The sequence below is a fragment of the Nicotiana attenuata genome, chromosome 10 (assembly GCF_001879085.1).
Source record: "Nicotiana attenuata strain UT chromosome 10, NIATTr2, whole genome shotgun sequence".
Taxonomy (NCBI): domain Eukaryota; kingdom Viridiplantae; phylum Streptophyta; class Magnoliopsida; order Solanales; family Solanaceae; genus Nicotiana; species Nicotiana attenuata.
Window position 1 is genome coordinate 45,979,915 of NC_031998.1, and position 18,135 is coordinate 45,998,049.

Consider the following 18,135-nt stretch of genomic DNA (forward strand, 5'->3'; position numbering starts at 1 on the left):
TCCTCACGAGCGCAGCTCTCGTTCAACAGCTAAAACATTACCTAAAAATGTCAAAAAGATCTATTTATACCGAGCTAGAAAATTTGGACAAAAATGCCCCTGCGGGGTAGGCGCGGACCACGCAAAAAGGCAGCGCAACCGCGTTGGCTCTTGGACTCTTGAACTCTATTATCTGAAGTTGGGACCGCGAACCGCGCAGAAATGGAGCCCGGCCGCGTTTCAGGACGGGCGCGGATCGCGTAGAAATGGAGCGCGGTCGCGTGGCAGTACTTTGGAAAAGCACCATCTCTCTGAATCTCATCTACGCGGACCGCATAAAAAGGAGCGCGGACCGCGCAGATTGCCCTTGAATGACCCAGTCTCTGAATCTCCTAGCGCGGCCGCGTGGCAAAACAGTGCGGTCCGCGCTAGGTCTTCTTGTTCCCCACTTCAATTGGTCTTTGACACTTGGCAGGTTTCACTCCGTTTTGAGCCGATCTTTGACATTTGTCATCTTGTCGCTCAAACCTGCAATCAAGCGCAACTTGTAAGGATTTTGGGATTATTTTGTGGCTATTCATAACAAAAGCAATAGTAAGTAGGGGTATAATCATGTTAAAATCCTAACTTATCAAAGGGCCACAAGGAGTAAGTTGAAACATAGTGAGGAGGAGTTGCAGAAAGCTATGGAAGAAAGTAAGAAGAAAAGAATGGACAAAGGGAAAGCAAACGTGGCAGCGCCTGTTGAGGCTGTTAATGTGGATGAGATGGACCCGGTCCATCAAGGTGAATATGTGACTGTGGAGATGGAGGTTTAGACCCCTAAGCCCAAGAAGGCCAATACTTCCTCAAAGAAGTCTTCATCTGTATCTAAGTCTACTGAACCATCTACTTTGGTTAAAAGGACAAGGTCTGCCGTGAAAGCCAAGCAAGTTAAGATTACTGAAGAAGAAGACTGGAGTGGTGAAGAAGAGGATGAATCAGATAATGAATAGGACAAGCTGGCCTAGTTTGGCAAACAAACCATCTTGAAGGGTAGACTCTTGAATGACTTGGAGGAAGAAGGGATGGTATTACTGCTCAAAAGGCTAGAGGTTCAGGGTGGAAGGACATGGTCCTTCAGTTAGATGGCAGGCTGGCCAGAAATGAGATAATTGAATTCACGGCCAATGCAGAGGTCAAGGATGGAAAAGTCACCAGCCAGGTGAAAGCGGTTCAATTGTCTTTTGATGCTAAAGAGCTGGGTGAAATCCTTGGTATACCTTCTGAAGGTTATGATGATTACACTAGACAAAAATGGCCATGTCTGGACTCCCTTCCTACTGCCCTAGCCATTACTAGGAAGTTCTGTGATAGAAAAGAAGTGAATGAGGCTAAGGTTGTGTATAAGAGTGAAATGAAGTCATCCCACAAAGTGCTGTTTGAATTCGTCAACAAGTGTGCGCTGCCTAGGCGGGAAAGAAGGCACATTTCCAACTACATGGACTTGGTTTTGATGGAATGTCTGGATAGTGGGCGGCAGATCAACTGGCATGGGTTTATGATCAAGCTTCTTGATCGGGTTATCAATGGCTCCAAGGCCCATGCCACTCCTTATGGTTACATTCTCACTACTGTTCTTGCTCATTGTAAGGTAACTCTGAAGAAGTGGGAGACGGCCACAAGCAAAGACCAATTTGGAATCAATACTTTGCTCGAGTGTGACTATGAGATTACTGCCACTCCCAATGAACCTGGTTCATCCAAAAAGACACCTGTCAATAGCAAGGTCAGAGCTCTATTGCAGGAGAATGGGACTAAGGATGCTGAGATAGCAAGGCTGAAGGCTCGGTTGGCAGAGGTAGAATCTGAGAGAGATGCTCTCAAAACTAAGCTCACAAAGGAAAAGGAGAAGGATGATGGAATTCATCAAGACATGCTGCACCTTCTCCAAGCCAAAACCCAGATCCCCAGTTCTTCCAAGCCTTGATTTCCTAAGCCTGAACCTTGCCTAAACTTTTCAGTGACCCAGATTAGGGATTTTTTTGCTCATGTTTTAACTATTTTTGTTTCTTTTTGTGGATTGTGGCAGAATCATATTCTCTATCAATGCAGTTTGCTGCTTTTGCTCTTGTTGACTGTTTATCTTTCCTTGATAGTTTGTATATGTGTAGTTGATTACTGATGATTAATCCATGATTGCATTTGTAGTTTGCTCAGTGGCCATGAGTAGTTTTTAAAAATCTGGGAATCACACATTGTTTATGCAACTTTTCGATGATGCCAAAAGGGGGAAAAGAAATTATGCTTTATATTCTGAATAGTGATTGTTTACCTTGAAAATGGTAATTACAATTAGATTTGATTTTGTGGTTCTAAAAATATGTGATCTATTTTTATGCTAGTTGTTAAGCAGTAGATGCTAAGTGTGAGACTAGAAAACAAGGTAAAAGCCTTGAAGGCAGTATGTTTGAGCAAACCGAATGACAGAGAATCGGGGCCTCGAGCTGGCCTATACGGAGCCTCGAAGTCGAGCTAGACACTAAGCTGTGAACAGCAGATGAAGGGCTAACGGTTTTGAGAGCTTTGATGAAGGCTCTTTATGATCAATAATAAGCAATAAATGAAGAACAATAGAACAAAGAGAGAATGTATTAAGTTAGAGAGCAGAGAATGTTCTTGTATTCAATGTTGTATGTTGTTTTTTCTACAAAGTGACAAGGGTCTCTTTTAGATCTGAGGGAGAATCCCAACATAGTACAAAGCATTTATTACAAAGATATTTAGCTGGTACAGCCATTTAATGCCACAGTACGGGATCGTACTAGCCTAATAGACTTGGTCAGCTTTAATCACGTGCATTGGGAACTTCCCGTTAGTCCATCATAGCCGCTGATTTGCACTGCCTCGAGGTAAATGATTGAGAACCCTCGGGGTCGAGTCCCGAGTTGAACTTCGAGCCTTCTGGGGGGCGGTTTTTACGAGGTGCCTCAATGGTCACAAAATCGGACCCTCTGATTTTCGCCATATATAGTGATATTTCTAACATTGCATTGATGTGGAGCTGAGTTCTAGCAGGGCCTAAGTGTATAAAAAGCACAGAGTTTGTCATCATAGAAAGGGGGAATTTGTTGGCCCAGGTAAAGGTTAGTTTTGAAGATTGACAGAGGAACTCAGACATGAACCAGGTCCATCCTAGTGGAGCACAGATGCGGGTAGACTTAAGCATGTGAGATGCACGTGAAAGAGATAAACCTAACTTGCCATAAGTAATATCTCCTGATCCTGATTGAAAAGGTTGCATATTGGATAAGGAGAAGAACTCCTTACTTAAAGAGAACACGATTTAAGAAAGGGAAGGAGTTAGAGGTTGAGATCAACTAGAACTCTTTCACCAAGGAAGAGTAGCATCAGAATTCTAGTCAATCTCTATTTACTAACTCTATAAATATTAGTGTTGTTCTCTTTTACAGGTAACGCACATAAGCAGAAGTTAAACGTGAATTGAGAGCAAAATAGCAAGGCAATTTTGCAAGCAGTTCGTGTGTGATTCAAATGTGCAAACCTGAAGCTACTTTAACAAGATAGAAGAACCAGTTCCAAGTTTCTGTCTTTTATTCTAGTTCAATTGTAGTAGGTGTTTTCATATTATAACTTTCAGCTTTATCTAGAAGCAATTGTATTAGGTGCTCAGAGTTTTCAAGTTAGAGTTAACTTGAAGTTATCGCAACAGTTTGAGGCTGTGTGCTACAACAGGATTAGAGTTAGTCCTTGGTTTACAAAAGAGTTTTTGTAAAATGCAGTTTTTGGCTCAGTGATTTTAGTGGAGAGTTTGGGAAAATCCTATTGGAAAGTAGGTCGTTGTTTTTTCTTCTTTTGAGCCAGGTGTTTTCCACGTAAAATACTTGTGTTCTTTACTTTCCGCATTTACTATTTCTGCAATAGTAGGTTAATGAACACTTAGACGAACCAGGTCATTCCATAATCAGTTTAAGCGAAAAATTGGTTAAAATACAAATCACCTCCCCTCTTGTGTGGTATTGAGGTATAAAACATCACCACGTAAATATAATTTGTCATGTCTTTTGTGTTTTATTACTAATACTAGCTTGTTAATGTCATTAGCTTGAACTACTAGAGGCAGGGGCTTATTAATTAGGGGGCGAGAAGCCGAAAATTACACTGTATATTTAAGGCAGAAACTAATTTTTACCTCTATATATTATGTTTTGAATTTTCTCGACACAATCCAAAAGCATAACTTAATGATCAATGGAGTTCACAAATTTTGTAAGATCGACTTTTTTAACCTCTTAGGTAAAATCCTGCCTCGCCATTGACTAGAGAGTTTGGAAGTTGAAAACAATGCCCACAAAAATTGAAGACAGCAAAGCTAATAAGTACTAATTTCAAGTGACAGTCCATTAAATCTGTGGAATATTTGAGAGTAATTAAAGACAACTTTACCACTATTTCTCTAAGTCATACTCTAGAAAAGTAGGTTACCAAAACTTTACTTTACGAGATTACTCCCTCCGTTCACTATTACTTTGCAGGTATACTAAAAATATATTTTTATTTTTACTTGTCACTTTACGTATATCAAGAGAAAACAATTTTTTTTTCTTGTTATACCCACAATATTTATTACTCATTTCAAATTATTTTCTCAAATCTAATGAAAAATGCATCAATTAATATGGGTATCATGGTAAAATTATGCACTTCATTTATTATTTCTTAAGGGGCGTGAAAAGTCAAAACGTGCCAAGTAAAATTGAACGGAGGGAGTAATTAAGAAAAAAGAGAAAAGAAATGCTAAAAGATTGGGACCATGCTCTAGCTTTATAGGCGTCCCATTTCAGAGTGACTAAATTGTAGCGTGATTAATTAGCCAGCGGCACCTCCGTAATTATGTAGCGTGGGAAAGCGTTGAATTTAAATCAACTACTAACTAATTCTCTGACTCCCTACATTGACCGGGCATTAATTTATTTCCAATTTCTTATCTATATAAACCCTAAGGCCTCACTAGTTTTTGTACCCAACACTCAAGGCAATAACATTTGTATTATTTCCTTCTACTTCCTCCAAACTACTCTATATTGTTCTCTATTTTTTCTTTCAAGAATGGAAATGGTAGGCAAGATTGCATGCTTCGTAGTTTTGTGCATGGTGGTGATTGCACCCCATGCGGAGGCACTGAGCTGCGGCCAGGTTCAGTCTGGCCTTGCTCCTTGCCTCCCTTATCTACAGGGCCGTGGCCCTCTCGGAGGCTGTTGTGGCGGTGTTAAAGGTCTGTTGGGTGCAGCCAAGTCCCCAGCTGACCGCAAGACTGCATGCACTTGCCTGAAATCAGCCGCTAATGCTATTAAGGGAATTGATATGGGTAAAGCCGCTGGACTCCCTAGTGCTTGTGGCGTTAACATTCCCTACAAGATCAGCCCCTCTACTGACTGCTCCAAGTATGTTATTGACCTTCTTTTCTTTCTTACTAGTATGAGTTTATGATCTCTTCATTTACCGTTTAATGAATTTTTATATAATCTCACCTACAACAAAAAGTAACTTTCATATCAACATGGTACTATGGTAACATGAAAAAGTAAAGTAATACTAGTATCAAATTACATTGATGTAAAAATAATTTGTTAGTGTATATAACTTAATCTCCTTTTGCGGTCCTTACACTACCCATATCTTCATTCTCGCTTCAATTTTAGTCACTTGAAAGTTGGGTAACATAACTATTTTGGGATACATATATAATCACAGATTTTTACTACATTGAATTGTGTGCGTGTGGGGTTAATGTTGGTTTCATGTGACAATGCAGGGTCCAGTGAGGTTAATGAAAGATGGGTCAGTTTTCCACAGGATAATTTGGTAGAGAAGAAGAATAAGAGTGATCGAGTTTGATCCTGCTTATGGATCCATTTCGATCTTGTGTCTGTTGTCTCTTTTCTTTTTTGTTTGTGTCTTTTGGAGTCATAGTCAGAGTCTTGTAATGAAACTTCAACGGTTGGTTGTATTACAATCCAATCAGCTTGATAATTCATTTATATTTCTAAGTACTTAATGTCTCTTCTACGCGGATTAATTCCTTCTCTCTGTTCCATTTTCTTTATATGTTTTTAATTTTTTTTCATTACTATTCATTAATGGTCTAAAATTATTTACATAATCGACTAGGTTAGAGAGTTTACGTTGAACATGAGTTGGTAATCTAAAACAAGATATATATTAATTAACGTTGTAATATACTCCCTTTCCCCTTCATCCAAAAAAAAATAAAACAGTTCGGATTTTAAGAGTCACGAGTTCTAACTAATAAAATACATAGGAGAGGCACTACAACAGAACACTATAACAGTGTGGTGATAATATGTCGCACAATTGTCTAAAAGCCGTCGTAGATATTATCGTTACATTATATATAGGCAAATAGTCACAAATAGTTAAAAAGAATGAAACAGAGTCGTTGATAGCGTTGACTAGTGGGTATTTCAGTTTTCGCAGCGCCACATCGAAAATATTTCATCAGCGTTTATGCTCACGTAAACAAAAATATCAAAAAATGGTGTATAGGGTCAAATTTGACCCTCAGTATCTCTACGCCAGTAGGTACGCCCAATGAGTGTACGCCGACTAAACGTAGCGGGTACGACTCGGCCGTGAGGACCAAAGCGACGTCGTTTAGAACTCAGCGTCTACACTAGGGAGACGTTACCTATCTCTATAACTTTTTGATTCGTTCGAGGAAGGTCTCCTATTATATAAAGGGGACCTCCACATTGTAAAGGAAGCAGCTGATCTAATACAACTCTCTCCTTTTCTGTCTTTCTCTCTCTATATCTCTACTTCTGACGAAAATATCTTATGAATATACATTATCATCTTTGCAACACTAGATCTACAACAATATTATCATCTTTGCATCTCTAGGTTTATTATATTTGATTACGATTTACCCCTTCTCTATTTTTTGATTGTTTTATCGCTTACAAAGTACATCGTTAACTTTTGAGCCAAACAATTTGGTGCCGTCTGTGGGGATTTCGAGAATCAAAACTATAGTATCCACCTAGAGATCAACCAACCACCACTCTCTACACCACTCAAAAACAGGAAATGGCCGAAAACAACACAAGATTGAAAGCCATATTGGGTGTCACTACCAATCTCCTAGGCCCTCTCAACGAGGCCTGTGACGATGGCATCCTGAATGAAACCCCAAGCATCACACCAGGTGCGGAGATCTCACCTTCCCCATCCGAAGGTCTGACGATCTTACACAAAGGAGCTTCCACATCTACAGCCACAGAAGCACCCTCAGCGGTCAAAGAGCTACTGGAAAGATGGCTAACAAGCGCTCTAAGTGGCTTGGTTGAAAGGCCACCACAAAATAATATCGGATGTACACCAACGGTAGGTACCATTGCGGCAGTGGGTGAACCAGAAATTACACTGGTAAATAACAGACCCATCGAGACACAAACCAACGATGGCACGCTAACAGCCATCTTAAAGAAGATGGAAGAAATAGAAAATAAAAATGAGGCGCTCCGCGGTCAGATGAAGGAACATCAGGAGAGGGTCGACAAGATCCCCGGTGCTCCCAAGTTGCTACCAAAACGCGACGTAGGAAGGTTCGTCGAACAACCATACACCGAAGAAGCTGCTCCTCACTCCACCCCAAAAACCTTCAAAATGCCACCATACTTGAGGGTATATGACGGAACCACCGATCCCGAGGATCTTCTGATCCACTACGTCACTGCTGTGAAAGGCAACGACCTATCAAAAGAACAGGTACCGTCGGTACTACTGAAGAAGTTTGGCGAGACGTTGACAGGAGGGGCCTTAACATGGTACTCTCAGCTACCGGCTAAAGCAATATCAACGTTCGAGGAAATGGCAGATAAATTCGTCACAGCCCATGCAGGCGCGAAGAAAGCAGAAGCCAGGGTCAACGACATCTTCGCCATCAGGCAAAACGCAGGAGAGGGACTCAGGGACTTCCTGGCAAGGTTTAACAGGGTAAGGATGAGCCTACCAAACGTATCGGAAGGTATGGCAGTCGCCGCTTTCCAGAACGGGCTAAGCAGAAATGGTTCGAGGGCAACCAAGAAACTGCTGAGTCGCCTCATGAAATATCCCCCTACCACATGGGAAGAAATCCACAACGCTTACTGCGCCGAGGTACGAGCGGACGAGGATGATCTAAATGGGCCGACCCAACGGTTAACAGTGATACACTCGGAAACAAGGAGAGATCGACGGAACGAAGGACGACGAGAACAACTCCCTCGTTCCAACAGAGATCGACACCAGCCGTACACCAGATCCTCCCATCCGCCACCAAGGCATACAGACGCACTACAGCGACACGTCGCCCCACTGCGAAACGAAAGAGGTACGCCCCCTTTATTAACCGCCCATAACTTTTGTGTGTCTCCTTCAGAGATAGTGTACGCACTGGAGAAGCTAGGCACCAAGGTGCACTGGCCGCAAAAGATGAAATCAGACCCTGCCACAAGGAAATCAAACACCCTGTGTGAGTTCCATCAGGAACGAGGACACAAAACCGAAGACTGCATCGGCCTACGACAAGAAGTGGTCAGGATGCTGAACCAGGGATACCTAAGGGAGCTACTCAGTGACAAAGGAAAAATAAACTTTGCACGCGGACGGGAACAGTCACACGGACCGCCAAAGCTGCCTTCTCCAGCGCGCACGATAAACATGATCGTCGGAGGCGGCGACGAGGCAGCGATCAATCACGTCAAACTCGCCACCACACACAGACTAAAGCGCACCATCACCCATGAATGATGTTAAAAGAGTCATGATCGATGACGGAAGCGGCGCCTGTATTATCCACCCAAGGGTCCTCATACAAATGGGACTCGAGGATAAGGTAATACCGCGCTGCATAACACTAACCGGTTTTAACAATGCAGTGGAACGGACGTCCGGAGAAATAGCACTGCCCGTCTTAGCAGGAGGAGTCACGCTGGAAACAACTTTCCACGTGATGAACCAAGAAACGGCGTACAACGTCATCATAGGACGCCCATGGATACACACCATGCGAGCGGTCCCTTCAAGCCACTACCAAGTGATCAAATTTCCTACCCCGTGGGGAGTATTCAGTATTCGAGGCGAGCCACGCACCGCACAAGAATGCTACAAAATAGCCCAAGACTGCGCCCACACCCAACAGCTAAAGGGGGCGAGCGCGGAGGCATAGCAATTAGCCGTGTCGGGAACTAAGGTCAACCCGATAACGGACGTGATCAAAGACCCCGACATCGTGGAAGCCTGTAAAGCAACGGTCGAAGACCTCGACCCAGTCCAATTGGACAAAATCGATCCTACGAAGAAAGCCTATATCGGGCAAAGTCTCGCCAACCCAAGTAAGTATTGTGAATTCTTAACTAACCATGCAGATTTGTTCGCCTTTTCCCATTCAGATATGCCGGGAATCCCGCGAGACATCGCCACCCACAAGCTGAATGTCGATCCATTACATCCACCCGTGCGACAGATGAGGAGAAAATTCAACACCGCTATCAATGAAGCGGTCGGTAAAGAAGTAGACGAGCTACTGGCCAACGGCTCCATCAGGGAATCAAAGTACCCCGAGTGGGTCGCCAACGTTGTCATGGCAAAAAAGAAGAACGGGAAGTGGAGAATGTGTGTAGATTTCACCGATCTGAACAAGGCATGCCCAAAAGATTCATTCCCACTACCCCACATCGACCAACTGATCGACGCCACTGCAGGACATGAACTACTGAGCTTCCTAGACGCCTACTCCGGCTACAATCTAATTATGATGGCCGAGGAGGACCAAGAGAAGACAACTTTCATCACCCACCAAGGGACTTACTACTACAAAGTAATGCCCTTCGGGCTCAAAAATGCGGGGGCTACATACCAGAGACTAGTAACCAAAATGTTCAAAGAGCAGCTCGGTAAGACTATGGAAGTCTATATCGACGACATGCTGGTAAAGTCGACAAGAAAAGAGGACCACCTCGACCATCTGAAAGAAGCCCTCGAAATATTGAGAAAATACGGGATGAAACTGAACCCCGAGAAATGCGCCTTCGGCGTGGCATCAGGAAAATTCTTAGGGTTTCTCGTATCACAACGAGGTATCGAAGTCAATCCAGATCAAATCAAGGCGATAGACACAATACCAGAGATACTGAACAGCAAAAAGCAGGTGCAAAAACTGACCGGCCGAATAGCCGCCTTGTCTAGGTTCATCTCACGGTCCTCCGACAGATGCCACAAGTTTTTCAGTGTGCTACGAAAGGACAATGGGTTACAATGGAACGAGGAATGCATCGAGGCCCTAAAGAAATTAAAGGCGTACCTATCTTCACCGCCACTGCTAGCCAAAGCAGACCCAGGTGAACCACTGCTGGTGTATTTGGCCGTGTCCGAGGTTGCCGTCAGCGCAGTCCTAGTCCGCGAAAGTGAAGGTACACAATCACCTATTTACTATATTAGCAAAACCTTAGTGGACGCCGAAACACGGTATCCACATCTTGAAAAATTAGCTTTGGCATTGGTCGTAGCTTCACGGAAGCTCCGACCCTATTTCCAATGCCACCCCATAAAGGTAGTGACGACCTTCCCCTTGAGAAGTATCCTACACAAACCAGAGTTATCAGGCAGACTCGCCCGATGGGCCATAGAGCTCAGTGAGCACGATATCTCATATCACCCAAGGAGCGCCATCAAGTCGCAAGTACTTGCCGACTTCGTGGCTGACTTCAGCGCAGAGATCTTACCAGAAGCGAAATTGGAGGCACGCCCTGCCCCCTCCGATGCCGACCTATGGACTCTTTACACTGATGGCGCTGCTAACGCCTCAGGATCGGGACTGGGACTCGTTCTCGAGGTCCCCACGGGCGAAACAATTCGCCAGTCCATACGATGCCCCGAGATAACTAACAACGAAGTCGAGTACGAGGCTGTTATTGCAGGTTTGAAACTAGCCATCAAGTATGGAGCTCGACGACTCGTTCTATATTGCGACTCTCAGCTCGTGGTGAACCAGGTCACTGGGACTTACCAAATCAAGGAGCAGAGGTTGCAAAAATACCAGCCAGAAGTCCACAGGCTAATGACCAAGTTCGACGAGTTCCGCTTCGAACAAGTTCCGAGAGCACAGAACGTAGAGGCAGACGGCTTAGCAAAATTAGCCGCAGCCACTAAAAACTTCAACAAAGAAAGCGTGGTCACCCTCCTCCGTTCAGCCATAGATCACACTGAGGACTCTCTTTCAATTTGACTTGGGACTGGCGCAACCAATTTGTATCCTACCTGCAGGATGGAACACTCCCACTCGACAAAAAAGAAGCCAAGAAGCTCCGCGTACAGGCCGCCCGTTATTGCCTAATAAACCGCGAGCTCTATAAAAGGACGTTTGGCGGACCCCTAGCCAAGTGTCTAGGGCCGCAACAGACGCGACCAGTGCTCGAAGAGGTACATGAAGGACATTGCGGTGCCCATACAGGCAACCGCGCCCTCGTGCGCTGCTTGATACGGGCCGGCTATTATTGGCCCACCATGAAGAAAGACGCAGCGGAATATGTCTGCGGATGCGAACAATGCCAAAAGTATGCCCCCATGATACACCAACTAGGAGAACCACTCCACTCTGTCACTTCCCCATGGCCCTTCATCAAATGGGGAATGGACATAGTCGGTCCCCTACCAGCAGGGCGAGGGAAGGTACGATTTCTATTAGTTTTAACTGACTATTTTTCTAAGTGGGTGGAAGCAGCAGCGTACGCCCAAATACGCGAACAGGAAGTGATCGCCTTCATTTGGAAAAATATTATATGCCGCTTCGGCATCCCCAAAGAAATCAGTTGTGACAACGGACGACAGTTCATCGGCCAAAAAACGACCGAATTCCTTGAGAAATGGCGCATCAAGAGGATACTTTCCACGCCATATCACCCTGCCGCCAACGGCCAAGCGGAATCCTCCAACAAAACAATATTAAACATAATAAAGAAGAAACTCGAGGACGCTAAAGGGCTATGGCCCGAGCTGCTACCCGAAGTGTTATGGGCACACAGGACCACACCCAAATCCAGCACGGGGGAAACACCGTACTCGCTAGTCTATGGAACCGATGCGGTCATACCCGTCGAAGTCGGCGAACCAAGCCTAAGATATTCGCACACCAGTGGAACAGAAAAGGACACAAACAGGCTCCAAGACCTCGACGAGGCTGAGGAAAGAAGAGAAATGGCCCATATCAGAATGGTAGCCCAAAAGCAACAAGTCGAAAGATACTACAACAAGAGGGCCAAAATAAGACCACTCAAAGTGGGAGACTATGTCCTTAAAGCCAAGACATTGGCATCCAAAGACCCGAGTGAAGGGAAGCTGGGCACCAACTGGGAAGGACCATACAAAATCACAGCAGCAGCCAGCAAAGGTGCATTCCAGTTGGAAACAATGGAAGGGAAAACGCTCCAAAACAACTGGAACGTTACTCACCTCAAGTATTTCCACTTCTGAAAGGCGTCTCCCGAGTCGTACTCTTTTTTCCTTACCCTTGTTTTGTCCCAATTGGGTTTTCTCGGGGAGGTTTTTAACGAGGCGACAGAGGGGACACCTGGAGATATTTGAGAAACAAGTTTATCATATCAACCTCTCCCTACGACCTCCAGACCGACATGATAAAGGGACTGGACTAGCTTGATCTCCAATGTATGAAAGGCTACGGCCATCTCCAATGTATGAAAGGCTACGACCATTTACACCTCCAATATATGAAAGGCTACGGCCATTTACATCTCCAATGTATGAAAGGCTACGGCCATTTACACCTCCAATGTATGAAAGGCTACGACCATTTACGTCTCCAATGTATGAAAGGCTACGGCCATTTACGTCTCCAATGAATGAAAAGCCAAGGCCATCGCCGCCAACAGTCGACGTAAATTCGACTAAGGTGAGTAAACGACCCGACGACAGTCGAAGTCGCCCGCATGGCTAAGGCCATCAATTATATTATGGCTAAGGCCATCGCCGCCAACAGTCGACGTAGATTCGACTAAGGTGAGTAAACGACTCGACGACAGTCGAAGTCACCCACATAGCTAGGCCATCAATTATATTATGGCTAAGGCCATCACCGCCAACAGTCGACGTAAATTCGACTAAGGTGAGTAAACGACTCGACGACAGTCGAAGTCGCCCGCATGGCTAAGGCCATCAATTACGTTATGGCTAAGGCCATCGCCGCCAACAGTCGACCTAGATCCGACTAAGGTGAGTAAACGACTCGACGATAGACGAAGTTACGCACACGGCTAAAACCATCAACAAAGCTAAGGCCGAAAATAAAAGATACAGAGAAAAAAAAACAGCAAAAGTATAACTTCCATTATCATCCAAAAATGCATGTACAAAAAAGGACCCATTTACATTTCCAAGTACAGCAAAACAATATAAATACAAGCCCTAAGGGGCCTCGCCATCCCGATCAACGCCTTCCGACGGATCGCCATCTCGTCCGCCGCCGTCCTCTGCCTGATAGGCCGCAGAGATCCAAGAGCCCGATTCTAGTCGGTTGACATCTTCGGAGTTGTAGCCCGCCCGGTCTGGGGAATCGGAACTATACCCACAAGCTTCACGAGCGACACGGACTATGCGCCGTTGCTCTTGAACCTCTGCCTCGGTAGCTCGACCCGCAGCTAAGAACTCCTCGAAGACGACCAATCTGGCCTCGGCGTATACCCACATATCATGCGCCTCACGATGCGCATCCCCATCGGGCCTTGACGCAGCAGTCCGCTTGAGGACTTCAATCTCAGCCGCCTTGGCACCAAGTTCGGAGGTCAGAGCAGCAACCTTAACCCGCAAATCAGCAGCTTCCGCCGCTACCCCCCGGCCCACCTCCAACTCTTCTTCTTTAGACTGGAGAAGAGTCTCCAGCTCAATATTCCGGGCCAGGGCGGCCATCAGCTGCTCATCAATCTGCTCTAACTCGGCCACCCTCCTTCTCAGCTGGGCCTCCGACTCCTCCAAACCCTCGCGAAAAACCCGAAATTCCGGGTCTTGCTTGAGTAGGTCCGCCAGCGCTTGATGCTTGACTCGGCACCGCCGATACTTCTTCACCACCTTGTTGAAGGTGGCCGCCTTCCTTTGCGCTCGCCGCCCCCTCTCTATCTCCAGAATGAGAGTCTAAGAAAAAAGAGAAAAAATGGAAGAGCAAGTCAGCATGTATCAAAATTTATTTTACGATACATGAAGAGAATCGAAAAGTACCTGTAAGGCCGCACCGGCAACCCTCCGAGATAGTTCCCCGTTGCTAACCCCTTGTAACGTTTCACGCTCAGCGGCCGCACAAAGTAGGGTCATATCCGCTGCGGCCTGCTCGCTGTGTTGCAACAGGTTATACCCCCCCGGGATCAGAATTCGACGGTTGGATCTACCTACCGTCATCCCAACACGGGCCGGACCCCGCGTTGACGCTTCTGCATCTGCCTGGGCGACCTCAGGGCCCATCCTCTCGGCACCACCATCCGCCTCTCCGACGGCAGCCGACGAGCCGACTTCCGGAATGCGTGTTGGCCTGGCGTCAGGAACAGCCCCCCTTTGGAGAGCCAACCTCCCAGAACGGATGGCATCCGCCATAAGAACAGGCCGTGACTCCCGACGAGCCTTACTCGCCCCCTCATCTACCGTGGCTACCCCCTTGCCGGTTATCAACCGACGTCTCTTTCTTTCCGGCATCTCCCCACTGTTGGAGGACCCCTCCACAGCCCGAGGGGACGGCATCGAAGGAGTCGCTCCCCTCGCGGACGTCGCCACAGGCAGCGGTTGAGGAACCTCCATGGCATCATCACTGGGCGAACCGCAGGGTATGAACCCACCTTCAGAATCGGCCTCCGCCCCAGGTAAGGTGACGACTATCTTTTTCTTCTTCTTAGAGGCGCTCCGACCTGCCAAAAATGAACAAGTCAGGTAACGAATACGTAAGGAATCCCCAAACAGTAGCCAAAAAAATTTTGTTTTTACCTGACGGGCCGTACTGTCGGAGAAAGGCAACCCAGGTGCGGCACTCCTCCGCATAGGGTATTATTCTTCCCACCCACGGTTTAATGTCATCAACGAGTTGGGGTCGAGAGGCCCTCGCTGCGAATAAAAAAGAGAGGAAAGAAAAACAAAGGTCACAATGGCCGTATAGTCAAAAGCGCAAGCGGCACTAAAATTTACAAATAAAAACACTCACATTCGGGATTCTATTTTTTCGGGAAACCCTCGGGATTCGACACCAGGTGCTCCGTCCTGATGTAGAAATATTTACGCCAAAAACGGCGGTGGGGCTTGTCATCAGCTTGAACAACCAAGCCCTTTGCGCCACGACCTTTCAAGTGCAGCATGGTACCCCTCAGGTAGCCAGCGCTGAACAACTGCAAGAGGTGATGGACTGAGACGCTGCACCCAGCCCTGGCCGCATAGGTGGTCATGATACGGCACACCTTCAAAGTATAAGGAGTAAGCTGGGCCGGGCACACATTGTAAAAACAGCAAAGCTCCTCCACCAGAGTATAGACTGGAAGGCCGTAACCGATCAAGAACGGGTACTCGTAGAAGGCATAATATCCAGGCCGGTGCACATTGGCATAATCTGTTCCGGCCGGAACCATGTCCACATGGTCTGGAATACGGTGCGTCTCTCGCAACTCGTCTAAATGGGATTGAAGCAAAACGCTGTGCTCCCAGGGAAGATCAGGGCTTTTAGTCGGAAAATCCCTGCGAACGTGCATCTCCTTCGGAAGGACGTTGTCTACGCTGAAAGGAACAAGGGCCTTCTCCGCCTTTTCCCCTTCACCACCAGAAGGTGGCGGAACCCTAGACGGGACATTATCCTTGGCCTTTTTATTATTTTTTCCGCGTTTTGCCATGATAATACTACTTGAGAAACGAAGCACTGACAAAAGGAAGTGTGATTTCAATAGATGTGGGAAAGTCCTTCACGAAATAACAGTTACAAGAAAGAAAGGCAAAGGGATGTATCAGAAAACACTTTTCAGAGGCTTGAAAGTGGGATCAGATCAAACCCTTCTCATACTTATAAGGATAAATTGCACAGAAATCGAAGAGTCGTGATTCAAAACGTGCGCCGGAAACCAAAACGTCACTTCATCCTCTGAACCGCCTCGGGGGCAAACATAATGATGATGCATACAGGCGATGACATCATTCCAAAAAGGAAGCCACGCATCAGCGGCTCGACAGTGTCAAATGTTTCACTTCATTCATATTGCCGCCCCCGGTCGAGGTCAAATTCTCCCAAGACGAGGTTCGCATTTTCGCCAAGCCGAAGACGCCCACCAAACACGTCTCCAACGAGTGGAGGGACTAACTGTATAGGGTCAAATTTGACCCTCAGTATCTCTATGCCAGTAGGTACGCCCAATGAGTGTACGCCGACTAAACGTAGCGGGTACGACTCGGCCGTGAGGACCAAAGCGACGTCGTTTAGAACTCAGCGTCTACACTAGGGAGACGTTACCTATCTCTGTAACTTTTTGATTCGTTCGAGGAAGGTCTCCTATTATATAAAGGGGACCTCCACATTGTAAAGGAAGCAGCTGATCTAATACAACTCTTTCCTTTTCTGTCTTTCTCTTTCTATATCTCTACTTCTGACGAAAATATCTTATGAACATACATTATCATCTTTGCAACACTAGATCTACAACAATATTATCATCTTTGCATCTCTAGGTTTATTATATTTGATTACGATTTACCCCTTCTCTATTTTTTGATTGTTTTATCGCTTACAAAGTACATCGTTAACTTTTGAGCCAAACAAATGGTATACCTAAGTTGCTTTTCACGTGAAAAAATTTATTTAAGGCAATGTTAATGACTTCATAATCGTATTATCTATTTCAATTTTTTATTATGTAGAAGATACAAGTAGAAGACGAGAGAGGATTTTTATATATATGGTATTAAATCTCAATCTTGTTAGTAACCTCTAGAGACAGAAATTAATAAACTGTCATAATGGATTCTCTTGAAAAATTATGTAATTATTATGAAACATTAGATTACAATGGTTGTCCATAACTCCTAAATGAATAACACCAACTACTCTTTTCTATTATCTTCATAACTCCCACTACTCCAATACTTATGGTTGTAACTCCCAGACCTCCATAATCTCTCCCATGATCTTCCTCCATGATCTCAAATGCTTAATGGCATATTTATGAAATTCTTTTGGTATACCTCTATGTAGTACTATAAATAGAGGATGATAAGTTGTTTTGTAATACACTTGAATACGTTGAAGAAAGTGAGAATGAGTCAAACATTTTAGACCTTGTTCTATTATAATTCTGTCACACATTGTTCTTCTACTATGAACCCTCAACCCTATGAATTTTCATCTTCAATACCCTTCAATACCCCCCAAACCACCTGACATTACCTCCCAATCTACAACATGACATGATGGTGGAGAAGCTAAAACATCATATAGGGACATGGTCACTGTCACGATCCAAAAATAACAAGTCGTGATGGCACCTAACTCAACCCGCTAGGTAAGCCAACTAACAGAAAAATACAACTCAACTGAGATTATAAGAGAGTAGAAAATAGATAACTGAACATTTACGAATTTACCAAGACCAGGTAGTACGAATCACGAGCTTCTAAGATTTGGAATTTCAAAACTGATACAAATAAATACATATTCTGTTTGAAGGTTACATAAACAGATTAGCAACAACCTAAACTACCAAGAACAAGTGGCAGCTATATCCAAACGCACAAACATCTTCCGAATCAGCATCCGACATCACCAGCAACTCCGCTCCAAAATCTGCACGGGACGTGCAGAAGTGCAATATCAGTACAACCGACCTTATGTACTGGTATGTATTTTGTCTAACCTCGTCGAAGTAGTGACGAGGCTTTTAGTAAAAAAGATACTTATTTAAATAACCTATACATTAGATTAACAGTAAAGCAGTTCACAGTATAACGTATAAAAGTATCAAATACAACCCGGCGAGTCAGACAATGAATACTGTTAAGAACCACAATAGAATATTTCTGATCTTTCCTGGTACGAAATATATGTCAAAAATGTCAAAATGTCAAATCACA

General features: G+C 45.0%; 1 protein-coding gene across 1 annotated transcript; it reads left to right on the plus strand.

The window, feature by feature from the left end:
- Nucleotides 5,005-6,048, plus strand: LOC109233440 (non-specific lipid-transfer protein 2). The gene is made up of 2 exons (XM_019399320.1): nucleotides 5,005-5,423; nucleotides 5,795-6,048. Exons 1-2 carry the CDS (start codon nucleotides 5,089-5,091, stop codon nucleotides 5,802-5,804), a joined length of 345 nt encoding a protein of 114 aa, XP_019254865.1. The 5' UTR covers nucleotides 5,005-5,088; the 3' UTR covers nucleotides 5,805-6,048.

Coding starts and splice junctions, on each gene's coding strand:
- LOC109233440 (XM_019399320.1), top strand. CDS start 5,089: ATGGAAATGGTAGGCAAGATTGCATGCTTCGTAGTTTTGTGCATGGTG.